The sequence below is a fragment of the Camelina sativa genome, chromosome 7 (assembly GCF_000633955.1).
Source record: "Camelina sativa cultivar DH55 chromosome 7, Cs, whole genome shotgun sequence".
In the NCBI taxonomy this organism is placed as follows: Eukaryota; Viridiplantae; Streptophyta; class Magnoliopsida; order Brassicales; family Brassicaceae; genus Camelina; species Camelina sativa.
The window spans coordinates 3,629,615-3,645,082 of record NC_025691.1 but is presented as its reverse complement, the minus strand read 5'-3'; the positions used below and the strand labels follow the sequence as shown (position 1 = coordinate 3,645,082).

The window sequence follows — 15,468 nt, the reverse complement described above, 5'->3', positions numbered from 1 at the left end:
TATCATTCTATATCATTTATGATAGTTTTAGGCTTTTAGTATCATTTCATATCATTTAGGAGTTGGAACTTGGAAGTAATAATTTTTTTATTATAGAAGATTCAAAATGGCTATAATTAATGTGCGTGTGCTTCCAAGGATGGTTGATCAGTCTCTCAAATTATGATCGACCGACCACATTGGCACATGGTGATCGATCCAGCTGCTCAGTACCCAAAACTAAAGCGAGAAAAGAACTTAACCTCACGAGTAAACTCGAATATTAGATAACATGCATATACTTTTTTTTTTTTTTTTTTTTGNTGGTCAAAAGATAACATGCATATACATAAAAATAAAAAACTACGAATAAAGGGGGAGAAACAATCTATGTAATGTATATATATGATTAAAATTTTAAAAGTAAAGAAAGAACACGAAGCTAAGAATAACATATGATAGCGGTATATTAAGTTATAACCATCTGAGAAAATTATGAGAGTGTTGATCACAGTTTAGAATCATCTACTAGTGTGAAGAGAATCTCATCCAGAGATAATCTTTCTTACATTACACACACAACACACCTCTGGCTCTAAGGTAACCTTATGTCATTCCTAAACCAACTGCAAGAATATTCACACAGATGTCCCTAACTTTATCTCCTTATTCGTTCCTGCATTGCTCTCCAAATGGTGGCAGAAGAAGAGCCAACCTTGCCTTGTACCTTGCGATTCTCTTTGACCGTTCCTCTCTCAATCTGAAAAACAAAACAAACCCGCAATTTTTGTTCACAAAATTCAATCTCACTGAAAAAAAACCACTTTGCTTTGATTGATATGTTGTTGGGACTCACCGAGCGCGGACCTTCTTAGCTCGGTCTACATGTCTTTTCAAAAGATCAGATTCTGACAAATGTTTCACAGATTCCTCGTCCTGAAGTTCATCAAAGAGTTGAAGTAAATCATCAAACTTAACATTACCCTTCACCATTAGCATTTTACAAAGAAATCAGAGAGGCACTAAACCTCTTTGTCTTCTTCGTTATTTGGTTCTTCAACTGAATCTTTGGGCAAACTTGTCTCCATCGTATCCGCAGGCAAAGGCTTTGGCAAACATGTCATTGTATCACTTCGCTGCGGCTGTAAACAAAGTCATTAATTTTCCAAAGGTACAGTCTATTTATGTCAAAAATAGATATATAAAATTCCGAATGCTACATCATGGTACAGAGCAAAAGTAGTCATTGATGCGAACCTGAATTCCCTCATGAGCACCATTTCTCAACCAAGATCTACACAGTGAATATAATGAAGCTCCCTCTGATATTCTAACCTGAAAACACACATAAAAAAAGTAAGTAGTTTCGAACGATACTGCAAAAACCATAAAAGAATAAAAGATAAGGAAAAAGCTTCACCTTTCTTTTTCTAACAAGTACCAGAGCATCATCCCGGCTTCTAAACACCATACAAAAGAAACAGAAATCATTATTAAGTTTCTGTTGTAGATTCTAATTTAACTATGCATAGTGGAAAATAAGATAGTACCTGGCCTTTTTATGCCCAACATTGTCTAGAATTGAAGTTGGAGAAGGAGTGGCCTAACAATCAAAAATTTACAAAATGTAACCTCACCCAAAGAACATAAACAATTCAAACACTTGCTGTGATCTAACAGAAGTTTTACAACCTTTTCAAGTTAAGTTCATTAGAGACACAGGTCCACTGACTACAATCACTAAGCTTTAACATAAACCTTTTCACTAACCACCACAAGCTAAAAAGCTTTAACATATGAAACATACAAATCAATCTATTGCACAACTATGGAATTTAATTCAAAGAATCGAAATTTTATAGTATAGGAAACGATTACTACTAACCCGAGGTTGCAAAAAATGAGGAACACCCTTCATATGACCCGACCCAAGTTGAGGAGATTGTTGTTGATTCTGAGGAAGCGGAGCTCTCATGTACTGCTGAACCATAGGATCCAAATTCGACCCAAATTGGCCATGGTGGTATGCATAAACAGGCCGAGGACGATACCCACCTGGACTACCCACAGGATTAGCAACAGGTCTAGCGGGTCGGGTAGGATACCCTCCACCCGAAGAACCAAACGGGTATATAAGACTGGACGGGTCTGGGTGTGGGTGAGGCGAGCCAGCAACGGGATTCGAACGCCTGATCGGTAAAGGATGAGTGTAGTGATTTTGATGAGGATGAGGATAACGATGAACCGGAGCTATTGCTCTGTACGACGACGGAGCTGGTGGTGGAGGAGGTTGAGACGACGGCGTTCTGACTGCGTTGGTTTGTGTCACCGGAGATACGGATGCGGTGACGATAGGACGCGATACTGGTACAGAGACGGAGGGATTGGGAATGGGATTGGGATTGGGATTGGGATCGGGGGTGGACATTCTCCGGCGGCTGGAATTTGATATCGGAGAAATTTGGGGAAAACGAATTAAAAGGGAAAGATTCAAATTTGGTAGCTTTAACTTTTGTTTTTTTTCTAGGACACAACACGAGAGAGCTTGAAGTTCTAACTAGGGATCGGTACATGAAGTTTTGGTTCGGTGTTTTTGTCTATTCGGGTCCGGTTCAATGTGACTTTAATAAAATTTGAAATTGGAATGATGTTGATAATCTACAACGTACACCATACAACTACAATAAATGTAAGTTAATTAATTTAAAAAACTTCAAGAAATTTGTAGAGGGAATGAAGATTTTGATTTATGAGTTTTTTCACCAATAAAAGATTTTAATTTACAACTAATCAAAGATTTTGAATTACAAAGAATTGAATATGCGGTTATCTACATATATAGGCAGAGGTGTTAATAAGTTTGAGATTGTGTATTTAATCAGTTTAATCAGTTTCAATTCGTTTCTGGTGATATATCATCTTTTGTTTAGATGATTTTGATTGTGATATATGAGAATCTAGTTATGGTTTGGTTGGTTGGGTAGAAAAGGAGAAACAACGTGAGATTTGTCCAGCACCAGTAAAGTAATTACTGTATGAGTGAGTTAACTTCTAGTAAGTCTCTAACCCAATAAAATCACAAATATGGTAACAATGGATTTTGATTATACAAAAAGAAGAAGCAGTGTTCTCTCATTCGTTCATTCCAATATTTAAATACCACAGGCCAGAAATGCGATATACATAAACCCCAAAAACCAGATGTGTAACAAGTTTCAGAATCTACATAAAAATACTAGAATTGATGGCGTGGGTATATTTAGCAGCACAAAAGCAGGGGTTGATCATCATCTACAAAAAAAGATTCAAGATTCTGTAATGGCAATACGAAGCTGCTGTTTTTGCAAGAGGAATAAATCGCAATGCGCATTAGAGTGAGTTTTTAGAAGCCAGCCCATCCAGCAGGTTGAGCTGTTTTCTGGTTTTCTCTCATCTTTGTGCTCCCGTATCTCTGTGAAGTGTTTCCAGAACCCATGGATCTTTGTGTTGCCGAAGCAGAAGTAGCTGCTGAAGATGGTGTAGCAGCTCTGAAGGATTCTGTCTCGAAACCCCATGCCTCAAAACCCTGAGTACCTGCGGCAGAAGCCGGTTTACTTTTTGTTCTCACAGACTGATTACTCGTATTGTTACCCTTCGATGCAGACTCCAACACGGGTTTCGCATCATCACTAAAAGGTTGCCATGAATTTGGATCCGAGCTTCCAGTTGACCAATCAGATCTGTCCTTTTGTAGTTCCCACATATTTCCTTCCATCTTTTCTCTCTGTTTCATCAAGAACATGAGAATCATAAGATATACATTGATGCAAACTCGTCTATGGGTGTCTAAGCTTTTATATGAACAAGAACCAAGATGATAACAATACCGAAGGAGTTGATGAAACGGAATGCATCCCTGGAGAGGGTTGATTTTGTGAAGAATCTCTGCTTGGTGATGGTGAGGCACTTTTGGAGGCAAGTGTTTGTTTGAGATCCTGCAACTCTTGCCTCTGCGATCTGCAGATAGCAGAAAGCTTTTCAAACTTAGCCGTTATCTCAGCCTTCTCTGCATTTGTTTGCTTCAACTCATCTTTTAATCTCTCTATCTCAGCTACCAACGCCTCTTCTTTTCCAGGTTTATTGCCGCTATCTAGCTTCGTGGTATCGAAGTCAGCAACAAACGAGTTAAAGGCGTCATCCTTGGACACTCTTGTCCTACTATTGGTTGCAGCAGGACTTGTATCCTTCTGAGAAACCGTAGTTTCAAGATCTTTCTTTCGCTGCGTACCACGAGCCTCTCCTCTCATTGGACTAGGCTTTTTGGGATGATGACTATCCACACGAACTCTTTCGGATTTAGATGTGTTACTGTTGTGGCTATTTGGTTCATCAAATTTAGGCATGCTTTTGTTATCTTCTGATACAACAGAGGCTTTAGCGTGCTGAGTCGCCCAAAAGGCACCAAGCGATCCTCCACTATCTGACTCTCCAGAAGATGGTGGTGGTGGTGGCGGACTTCGGCGAGGTCCTGAAGAAGATTTATTTGCTGATTTTGATACACCTGTCAAAATTCACAAGGATCAAGAGAAATCACATCTTTCTTTGAGAAGCTATCCAAAACTTGGTTTTCTACACTATACCATCATGGACTCCAGTAGATTGCATTTCAGGTGGTCGATCAGGAAGTGACTTCTGTGAATTAGCAGGAAGCTGCTCGTTGACACGAAACCAAATCTGTAGATGGGCATGTTGTTAGAGACATTGCAAGTTTCATCAACTGAGAAGGAGCAAAAAGAACAAAAAAACCTGTGTAATATCTGGTCGTTCATCAGGTGAAGCTTGAAGCATATCTTTGATGAGATCCGTAACAAATACACTGTATTTAGGAGATTCTGGAATACGATAATTCCCGTTTAAAATCTGCAGCTTTGATACTCCATCAAATGCATTTTTAAAATAGCAAATCCGAAACAGTAGACATCCAAGAGCCTAAAAATTGTAGAGAAAATAAAAAACTTCAGTATGGACCTAACTGATTAACAATGTGGACAGAAATTGAAAAAAGTGTTTCACATGACATACCCATATATCGACCTTCTCGCTTATCATCTCCCTTCGATAGAGATCCCACATCTATTTCCAATAAAGACATGAATCAATCATCATTTTTTTTATCACTTTTGAAACTCTTATAATCTGCATAGGAACACCAGTCAAACCTCAGGAGCTCTATATGTTGGTGTTGTGTATTTTCTAATATTATCTTCTTCAATGCCCATCTCTTCTGCTCTTTCGAAAATCTTGTGATTTGTCGAAACACTTCCAAAATCGCATAATTTCCACTGTCCATCTGAGTTCAATAGAAGATTCTCAGCCTTCAAGTCTCTGTCACCATTAACAACAACAATATAACATCAATTTATATCGCTTACTAATGTGAAAACGAAAGAAATATATTGATACAACATGTATACCTGTGGGCAACGCGTGGGGACTGACAATGCATTGCAAAGACAGCATTACACACATCTCTCAAAATCGTAAGAGCTTGTTTCTCTTCAAAGTAACCAGCCCCTCTATTCTCAAGCACATCCACAAGAGATTTACCACAAAGTTCCATAGCCAAAAGAGCTTCTTTTTTGTTCCTCCCCATATCCAAGATACCATGTGCATAGAGTGTGACAACATTAGGATGTCCCTTGAGAGATTTCAGAACCGAGATCTCTTTCATTACAAGTTCAAGCGACTCCTCATCATTGCAGATGATGTGCTTCAGAGCATATTGCTTTGACGCGTGATTTGCATCTTGAGCTAAGTAAACGCTGGAGAAACCTCCTTCCGCAATAACGTTTCTAACCTGAACTTTTAGATTTCCTATCTCTAGATATCGACCTTCGAGACCCGCAGGTTCTTTCTGAGCAAACGGTTTAAACTTCCACATGTTTGAATCAGTGGAAGTAATAAGAATGCTGCATAAACATAAAATCTGTTACATTCCAAACAAAAACCTTGGGAAAACAAGCTATCAGGATCAATAGGAGATGCCGCAAATCAAATGTATCCTAATGAGATATACAAAGATAATGATCAAGTGCGCAATCTGCTAAACAATTAAGCAATCAATCAACTAGATCTTGTCTTTTTATGACCAAATCAGATAAAGTACTCACAGAGCTAAAAGCTGAATCCCTGATCAGAGAAACCAGATCATACTAGATAGATCCTATAAAGAATCTGGCGACTATGGTCAGATATGGTATCAAGTACAAGACTTTATCATCATCCAGAACAATCCAGCTCAAACTCCACTTCACACTATATCTCTAAATCAGATTCTCCACAAACTTTTAACAAGAGAAGAAACACGATGAACATCTAACCAACGATTAACCACTAGAATCAATACAAAATCTGAAAGAATCCCGGATAATCGAGATCTCACCCTCTCAAACATGGAATCAGCAGATCAATCAAACCCAATCACAAGAGATAGAGAGAGTGTGTAAAAATTGTACCTTTGCAAAAACCCAGATGCTGATCAAACCAAATAGAGCAAATCCAATCACGCAAAAAGCCTAAAAATCGAAATCAGTGTAGCTGCATTAAGATCTGCGTTCGCTTTTGGCTTAGAAAGGAGACAGCTTTAAAAGCCGATTTGAGAGAGAGATGTGATGATGATGATGAAGAAGAAGAAGAAGAAGAAGAAGAAAGCGGCAAATCCGGGAATAGAAAGGAAAGTGAGATAAGAACATTTTATTAGTTTTGTATAATATAACCCCCAAATAAAAGACGTGAACCTGAACGTGGACGTGACACTCCTCCTCCATACCTATTTTTTTTTATTATTTTTGATTATTTCACATTTGTTCAATGTACATGTATAATTATCATGATCACCTATATTATTATATAAGTTTGTATTTCAAATTGTTATCTACACTTACAAGAGAGATACAATTTCAGATTAACCTTTGTTGCAAATATAGAGATGATTTACTCTTTCTGTTGTGTTCTAATTCTAGAATGTAGTTCTCATCATAATAGATAGATCATTGTCAAAGAGGTTAATATCACTCGGAAATAGACAGACTCGTTTGTTTTCTCCTATTAGTGATGAAAACGCATATTTGTGGTCTAGTTAGGATCTGTTTTTATGAGCATAAAGTAAATAACACACAAACTTTGTTAATGGGGTTCGGTTTTTCATACATCATTGGGACCTAGTCCAGATGAAATTCACTAGAACAAGATAGTAATTACAATTGCATATGATACAAGTACTATTATGCCTATCATTCTTTTCTAGATGAATAAACCATCAAAAGATCTATCTATCTTATTGATGGGGCGACACCAGACATCTTGTGTGCATCTCTCAAAACTACCTTGAAGCGCACAAGTCTTCATGAAGCGCCTTCTCAGTATTTATATCAATTGCCCAACCCCTAGGGTTGGCAACTTTCCTATTATTCAACAAATAAGAAATTGAGAACTTTCCTTTTTCTTTTTGGATAAGGAAAGTTTCTCTTCATGATCTCATCTTGAATCTTCCATTCAAGATGTCCATCCAGCTAAGCAGCTGCCACTTGGCTTGTCCAAGTCGGCCTTAAGCTTATGTACTCAAACTCCTCAATTCAGCTTCTTGTACTACTTCTTGTATTAGCGTCGGAACTAGTACAAGAACTGCTTCAGACGTTTGATACATCCTCTAATATATCCAACTGTAGAGTTCTTGATTCAACACCTTATCTTCTTTTCTGCTTTGTGTCAATCACTGTGACAACATCATCACCAATCTCTACTTAAGGTTTGATGTACCAGTACTTGTATCAATGTAATACTTCATCCTCTGTGTCAGTTCTGTCCATTGTCTTTGTCTTAACTGTTGCACCATCACTGAGACGTCTACGATGTATCTTTGTATCCATGTCTCATCCATTACAATCACTTATTAGAGATTTCACCACATGTTCTAAACCTTACAAAACTTCAGTCAACACAACATCTTCAAGTGAAACATCTTATATAAAAATGTCAAAGCGGGAAGAGACTCAATGGCACCTGCACAAACATCTTGAACTGCCATTGCATCAAGCCTTTGAGAGTCTCGAGCCGAAACTGCAGCCACCGTTTTCCCGTGAAATCCCTGATCAGCTAGCAAGAGTTTCTTTAGCTCAATAGAGTCATTGTTTATAGCGTACGTGTTATGCGGTTCGGTTCGGGTTCCTCTAAAGTATAAACCCACATCAAAGCATCTACATGCTCTCGTCACTGATGGGTATGCGTTTTTCACAGGTTTTTTGTTGTTGAACTGTATGGTAAGCTTGTTGAGTCTGCTAAGGTTTAGCTGGTTAACAAAGGAGATGATCGCTGTTTTGAGTGTGGGACTCGAGGGTTTGCTTGTATCTTTGCTGCGGTACGAGTTGGTAAGTGGGGATTATATATGGGGATCATAATGTTTGGCTTTGTTCTGAACTGGTGAGCTTGTTTCTTGAAAAATTGGATCCCCTGCTTGAAGATGTGCTTTCGGTCTTGACTAGCGCCCTTATAGGTTGGTTTATGGAACTGTGTAGGCAAAATCATCACATCGAACAAAGTGTTAATTAAGCTCGACAAATCCCTGAATCACTTAAATGACGCCGTAGCCGCTCAGCATTTGTCATGATCACTTGGTTAGAAACCAACCAGAGAAAGACTCAAACTCTTTCAAGTAGAATGGATCTCCAAACTCTTCCAAAGAAGCTTCCCATATTCACTTTTGGTACATTCTGTTTTGATAAAATACAGTAAGAAGAACGTACCGTGAAAAGACCATTCGGATTTGCTCCCCATGCCACCCTATCCTTGGCACCAGTTATTAATTCAGCCGGTTTAGCTAGAAAACCCAACCTAAATTCCCATAAAGAAATAGGAACATTAATTAATTTGATCGGTTGCCGGCGGTGGTGATAGAAGGTGGTGGTTGAAGGTGGTGGCCGTAGGTCGGTTGCCGGCGGTGGTGATAGAAGGTGGTGATTGAAGGTGGTGGCCATAAGTCGATTGCTGGCGGTGGTGATAAAAGGTGGTGGTTGAAAATGGTGTTGATAAAGATAAATTAGTCATTAATATATAAAATATACAGTATATAACAGTTTCATGGTTAGAGTAGTTGACAATGAATTAAAGTTTTTTTCTTGGTTATAGACTCAAATTTCCCAATATTATATTAGCAAGCCGCTTATTTATACACATTTTTTTTTGTCAAAGTGGAGCAAACGGTTTATATGGTGAAAAGAACGTATAGAAAGGGAGATATAAGTATATACTAGTTTCATGGTGATTGCGTCTAAATTGGTCCAACACTTTCAATTTGTAGACGGCCAACGTTGATCCGTTTTGTCACGTAATCGGTTACCGTCAAAAACAAAGACACATATCCATCCATAGAGTTTCCTTTCGGGTACATGTCTAAATCCTGGTTGTAATGGAAAACATATGTACAAGATACATTTTATAATATTCGTGCTTCGGCAATGTCTTTCCTATGCAAAATCGTAAAATCTTAAAAAATAAAACTTTAATAATGTAAGCATATGAGTTTCTTTTATGAAGTAAACCTATACTAAATTTTAATTTGAATATAATAAAAGAACCATATTTTATTTAGCTGTTTAGAGCCTCTAAAATATACTAGAAACAACTCTGATTATATAAAATGTATATATATTATTTAAACGGCAATCTACAATCTACATTACGTATATATATATATATATATATATATATATATATATATATATATATATTTTTTTTTAAACGGCAGTCTACATTCCATCATTTTCACTATTTTTACACAATATTAATAAGTATGGTTCACCAAACAATGCGCAACTCGAAGAAAACATTCAATGGTTACAAATGACTAAACCTATCGTAAACATTCTTTATTTAGCAGCAAATCCACGTTATATAATATCGCCAATGTTTATTAGAAAAAAGAAGTAAGAACATCAATTATTGAGGAAAAATGGTTATATCCAAGAAAACAATTATACAATCATTCGCTCTTATGATTATTATAGCTATAGTCATGAGCACGACGGAAGCAAAAACCATAGGCAATCCAGCTATGCGAACAGATGAACCCAAAGGTTGTCCTCCTGGGTCTCCACCAGGTTGCAAGATGCAACCGGCTAACCCATACACACGAGGTTGCGAACCTAGCCATAGATGCCGTGGTGGTTAATACAGTAAAATATATCTTTTTTGAAAATAAAGAAATAATTTTACACAAATAAGAATTAATTTTTCATATTTTTTTTTGTAATTAAACTATGAAATACCAAAATTTTGTAACTATTTTACGAGAATAACTTTTTTAAAAAGTAGTAGCTAGTTGATATACTAGTATAGTAAGCTACTGATATATTGTTAATTGATCTAAATTGTGTAACCATTGCGGTGTATTATTTACATAATTTAATACTTTTTTTTTCAAAATCAAACCTATAATTCATGGTCTCAAATAATTATTTTAATTCCTTAAATTGTCAACTATGTATAAATATAATTCATTTTTTTCTAACAACATATATGGTGTGATTTTGAACCGGATTGATAACACAATGACAAAACAAATACAACAACCAGGTTATATATTTCATGGTCGGGACTAGGGAGTAAGCGGAAATGAACAGAAAGGTTAAAAAATTTACTAAACTATCGCGGCAGCGACAGATTGAAACAACGTGTCAAACGAAGTAGCAGCACTGTTAAATGACACCGTGAGCTTGAAAATTACAGATCTAGATAAGTCGCGATGGCATCATATTGATTGCTGAAAATAACAGCGGCAAGTCAATCTTATCTGTGTTCAACATCTGCAGCACTTCTCCTCTCATCTCTGTGTATTGTTCTCTCCGGCGATACTGTTTTTCTTCTTTACATGTCGCTGTCGCAGCATTTAGCAAAAGAACATGGCTGATGTCTAAAAGTTTTGAGAATCCTTCCAGAAGTTGTGGTGTGCTAGAAACTAAGTATAATTGGCATTGCCATTACACATGCATGGTAGCGGTAATGGAGGCTGTTATTCGTTATATAAAAGATCAATTTTTTATTGGTGTAATTAAAATGTACATAAGCTTGTGTTAATTATGTGTGGTAGTTTTCTACACAGTTTCAAACAATGAGGTATATATCATCCCACATAATCTCTCATCATTATAAATTAATAATCAAGAAATATATGTGATAATACGTCATTTACTCATTTTATCCAAAAAAAATAGAAAGCTAGTATATATAATTAAGGCAACAGGTTTACCTTCTTCGGATCACAATCTCTCTCATTTATATAAGGAAAACGACGAAACTTGAGAAAACAAAATGAAAACGAAAAAAAAGAAAAGGTGTAAATAACGAATTATGAACCATGCATGATCGATATCAAGCATATATCCTCATCTTGTTGATCACTTTGTAAACATCATCCACGTCATCGTCGTCGTCATCTTTCAGTACCGCCTGATCCACACACCGCTCGTTATCGTCCCCAAGGCTACCATCGCCAACGCCACATCCTCCTCTGCTGACGTCCGCAGCAGCACCACCAGAGTCGACCCCTCTCATGAAGAAATTGCATAAGAGAAGTGTCAAGAAACAACAGATGATAAATTCTCTAGATGCAGCCATGGCTCGCACACCTTCTCTCTCTCGCTCTCTAGCTCTCTTCTCTTGTCTTTGTCTGAAAAGCAAATTATAATATAAGATTAATCGAATTAATCACTTTCAAAGCTTTTTTTAACTTGTTCTTTATATTTTGTTATATGTGATCTTTTGTTATGTCTTTCTCTTACGAATGATGCTTATATATATAAGAAATTGAATTTACTCTTAAAAGGAGTAGTGAGTTTTTCTCTTGAGCTGGTCTTACGGCTAAGTAACTGTTGCAGTCTTTAAATTTTTTTTTCTTCCTTCCAAATAATAACTTATTCAAATTTGACATAAACATCGATAGCAAATAGGGAAGAAAAAAAAAATGGTACGTACGTGACGAAGTGACGAGGAAAAAAAAAACGAATCCAATGAAGTTTGAGCCTTCAGCCCAACAGTTTACTATTTGCTAGGCCCAATAGTAAAAGTAAATGAAAATCATCGTTCGTATCTATCCAATTAAGATCCATCGTCATCGATCTCTCACGACCTCCGACGAAGACGACCACCGTGACTCCGTCATGGCGGAGATCGACGCATTGTTTGAATCAATTAATGTTCGGGACCTTCTCGCCGGACACGATCTCAACGATCCGACCACTCCGTTATCGGCGCCGGATCTCCGCCTCCTCAAAAACCGCTTAGAGTCTCATTCCCTACGGATCAAGTCCAAAGTACAGTCCTACCTCGTCGCTCATCACTCTGATTTCTCGGAGCTCTTCTCTCTCTGTCAAGACGCTGTCTCGAGGACTCGTCTGATCTCCGATGACGTCTCCGATGTTCTACAATTGGTTTCTGACCGTCCGATTGATGTTGAGATTCGTAGTGTAATGGATGAGATCACCGAGAAGACCAAGGAAGTGAAGTTGAAGAGAGAATCGCTTGATTTAGTGAGTGCGATCGTGGGAATATGTGAGGCATTGCAGGAAACGAAGGAAGCTTTGAAAAACGGACGTTTCAGATTCGCCGCTGAGAGAATCAGAGAGTTGAAAATTGTGTTGAGGATTGGTGAAGAGGAAGATGGAGAACCTGTGGCTTACGCTTTGCTTAGGAAGGAATGGTCTAATTGCTTTGACGAGGTGAGCATGATTTGAATAAAAGTGAAACCTTAGTTTAGCTCAGTGCCAATGGCTAGATTGGTATCTATAATCTTCAAAATTGCATCTACATTTCAGATTCAAGAGGTGCTTGCAAAATTCATGGAGAATGCAGTGCGTTTCGAGCTAGAGTCGAGTAGACTCCAGATTAAGTATCAGCTAAGCGTTGGTGAAACTGCTGGAATCGCTCTTAGTACTGTTCTCGAGGCTATGGAGGTATGAATTTATGATTTCGCCTCTATATATCTGGCTAAAACCATTGGCTTCTATATCTTTGCAATTTCAATACTTTATTTCTGTGCTGAGTCATTGGGAATGTTATCTAGGTGATTGGAATGTTAGACTATGGGCTTGCGAAAGCAGCTGACTCAATCTTCAAGCATGTCATCACCCCAGCTGTAACTCATGCATCTACCTTTACCGCTGTGGAGGATTCAAGTAAAACCTCAGGGGAAATAACTGAAGCGACATTAAGGCTCAAGAAGTCCTCAGATCACAAAGTAAATATTTTTCTGGTATAGATGAGTTCTGGAGGAGCCTCTATCCATCTCATGGTTTTTTATTTTTCTGTGGCCTGTCGATTATGTGCTTCTTGTATTTTCTGCATTGGTCTATGTCTTCCGAACCATTAGATACTTACCCTCTTGAATGCAGATTGAAGATGTGGATGGAGATGCAATATATTCAGGAATTCTTAAGGTTGTTAAGTTCGTTTGCAGTTCCTTATGCTTTGGAAACTCTACATGGATCCATTCTTTTGGGAGATTGACGTGGCCGAGGATATCAGAGCTGATCATATCGAAATTTCTTTCTAAGGTTTGCTTTAAAAATTCATGTAGTTGTGAAATCATGTTGATTTGGTAGAAAGAGAGAGCACTCTTTTCCATTGAACTTCAACTATTGTAGTCTTCTAAAAGGTTGTTGTTCCCTTTGGAGTCAGGTTGTCCCAGAAGATGCTTCAAAACTTGCTGACTTTCAGAAAATTATCGAGCGGACCTCTCAATTTGAAGCAGCTCTTCAGGAATTGAATTTTGTTTCATCATCTGATGCAGAGAGTAGGCTCAGCAAATATGCTGAAGATGTGGAGGTTCATTTTGCATCGAGAAAGAAGATAGAAATTCTAGCAAAAGCAAGAAATTTGCTGTTGCAGTGTAACTTCACGATTCCCCAGGTGGAATTTGATTAGCATCATCACCATCGTCATATTAACCTTCTCATGTTAAAGATCATGATTGTGAAATCCTTTTTCAGGAAATTGCTATGAGGAATGCCAATTTGAAGTCTGATGGTGTGGGATCTTTAGATATTAATTCTTCCAAGCACATTGTTTGCTTACTTTTCTCCTCCGAAAGGTGTGTGGTATCTGAAGCTGCATCCCAACTTATGAATTTGGTGCATAAGACGCTTGAGGTGGCTCTTTTCAGACTTCTGCAATTTAATCTGAGCATTTTCCATTCATGGTTGGGATAATAAACCCATTTTTATACAGGATGTTTGTGTATCTTCTGCAAGGGTTGCTTCAGAGTTCTACAACGCTGCTCGAGATTCTATCCTTCTATATGAAGCTGTTGTTCCTGTCAAGGTCAGTGAAAAAAAAAGTTTCAAAGAAGAACCAACAACTGAATTAGTCTAGTGATTCTCATCACATGAAAATCTCTCACCAACTTGCGCAAGTTCTTATCTTTATTTTTTCTTACTTTCTCGAAATATGAAGCTAGAGAAACAACTCGATGGCATCAATCAAGCTGCTGTTCTTCTGCACAACGATTGTCTATATTTGTTCGAAGAGATACTTGGATTGGCTTTTGAGGTATGAACAAATGTTTTAAACAAAAGAAACTGATCTTTGGAAACATCTCTCTTTGGTTAAGAAATTCTCTTTTTTGTTTTTTTGTTCAAAAGACATTGTCTTTTTAAGCAGCCTTATTCATTAACAGATTAAAATTATAATTCCCCTTTTGCTGACTATATCATCAATTTTGTTCACAGTATCGAGCTAGCTTCCCTAGCTCCATCAAGGAATATGCAGTATTTGCTGACGTAGCCCCAAGATTTAAACTGATGGCAGAAGAAGTTTTGCAGAAACAAGTTCATTTAGTAATTTCGAATTTGCGAGAGGTGAATATGTGTGGAAAAAACTGTGCTTAAAGCGTACAAAGTAATCTTGTGTGAATTTTATTGAGTATTGATTCCTTGTCTAACATATTGCATCTATCATCAGGCTATAGACAGTGCAGATGGATTTCAGAATACTCATCAAATGAAACAATTTGAATCTGCACAATTTTGCATTGAGCAGGTAAATGCTTAGATTTGAATTTGCTTGCTTTTTTTCTGACCTTCTTCTTAATTATTAACACGATGCAATTGTTTTATAGGTTGTCTTTAGTCTAGAGAAAGTGCATATGATATGGAAGCCAGTGTTACGACCCAAAACTTACAAGCAAAGCATGTGCGTAGTTTTGGAGTCGGTATTTCGCAGAATAGCCAGAGATATTCTTCTTCTAGACGACATGGCTGCTGATGAAACTTTCCAGGTATCTCTTTGCTAGTCGCTTGTGCAATGTTATTGTCTAACTGGCTATTGAATATGTGTTTTGCTTATTTATTCGCAGCTACAAAGACTGATTTATCTCATGTTGGAGAATCTATCTTCTTTACTCGATTCACTGAGATCTGCAGACGACACTTGTCGTCCTCTTGATGATCTCATACCATCTTT

At 37.5% G+C, this 15,468-nt stretch overlaps 5 protein-coding genes across 6 annotated transcripts in view; 2 read left to right on the top strand and 3 right to left on the bottom strand.

The window, feature by feature from the left end:
- LOC104700171 (extensin-like) lies at positions 412–2,543 on the bottom strand. The gene is made up of 7 exons (XM_010415639.2): positions 1,865–2,543; positions 1,530–1,582; positions 1,400–1,439; positions 1,237–1,314; positions 1,008–1,121; positions 836–915; positions 412–739 (listed from the first exon to the last, which is right to left on the bottom strand). Exons 1-7 carry the CDS (start codon positions 2,405–2,407, stop codon positions 646–648), a joined length of 1,002 nt encoding a protein of 333 aa, XP_010413941.1. The 5' UTR covers positions 2,408–2,543; the 3' UTR covers positions 412–645.
- On the bottom strand, positions 3,084–6,720 carry LOC104700170 (probable serine/threonine-protein kinase DDB_G0276461). The gene is made up of 8 exons (XM_010415638.2): positions 6,474–6,720; positions 5,433–5,927; positions 5,178–5,343; positions 5,041–5,091; positions 4,765–4,947; positions 4,599–4,692; positions 3,846–4,519; positions 3,084–3,742 (listed from the first exon to the last, which is right to left on the bottom strand). Exons 2-8 carry the CDS (start codon positions 5,897–5,899, stop codon positions 3,362–3,364), a joined length of 2,016 nt encoding a protein of 671 aa, XP_010413940.1. The 5' UTR covers positions 5,900–5,927; positions 6,474–6,720; the 3' UTR covers positions 3,084–3,361.
- LOC104700169 (protein RALF-like 20) lies at positions 9,955–10,393 on the top strand. Its single transcript, XM_010415637.1, has one exon. The coding sequence runs from the start codon at positions 9,965–9,967 to the stop codon at positions 10,181–10,183; it is 219 nt and encodes a 72-aa protein (XP_010413939.1). The 5' UTR covers positions 9,955–9,964; the 3' UTR covers positions 10,184–10,393.
- LOC104700168 (protein RALF-like 17) lies at positions 11,203–11,761 on the bottom strand. The gene has a single exon (XM_010415635.1). It carries the CDS (start codon positions 11,626–11,628, stop codon positions 11,383–11,385), a length of 246 nt encoding a protein of 81 aa, XP_010413937.1. The 5' UTR covers positions 11,629–11,761; the 3' UTR covers positions 11,203–11,382.
- The window catches only part of LOC104700167 (centromere/kinetochore protein zw10 homolog), a 5,040-nt gene continuing 1,672 nt past the window's right edge, over positions 12,101–15,468 (top strand). Inside the window, exons 1-12 of one of the 2 annotated variants that reach the window (XM_010415633.2) lie at positions 12,101–12,728; positions 12,825–12,962; positions 13,073–13,246; positions 13,401–13,562; positions 13,687–13,917; positions 13,998–14,156; positions 14,236–14,328; positions 14,461–14,556; positions 14,736–14,864; positions 14,968–15,045; positions 15,125–15,283; positions 15,362–15,461. In XM_010415633.2, the coding sequence (XP_010413935.1) occupies positions 12,171–12,728; positions 12,825–12,962; positions 13,073–13,246; positions 13,401–13,562; positions 13,687–13,917; positions 13,998–14,156; positions 14,236–14,328; positions 14,461–14,556; positions 14,736–14,864; positions 14,968–15,045; positions 15,125–15,283; positions 15,362–15,461 (2,077 nt within the window). In that variant the 5' untranslated portion in view covers positions 12,101–12,170. The remainder of the gene's footprint in view (positions 12,729–12,824; positions 12,963–13,072; positions 13,247–13,400; positions 13,563–13,686; positions 13,918–13,997; positions 14,157–14,235; positions 14,329–14,460; positions 14,557–14,735; positions 14,865–14,967; positions 15,046–15,124; positions 15,284–15,361; positions 15,462–15,468) is intronic. The other variant, XM_010415634.2, reaches the window with a different exon arrangement.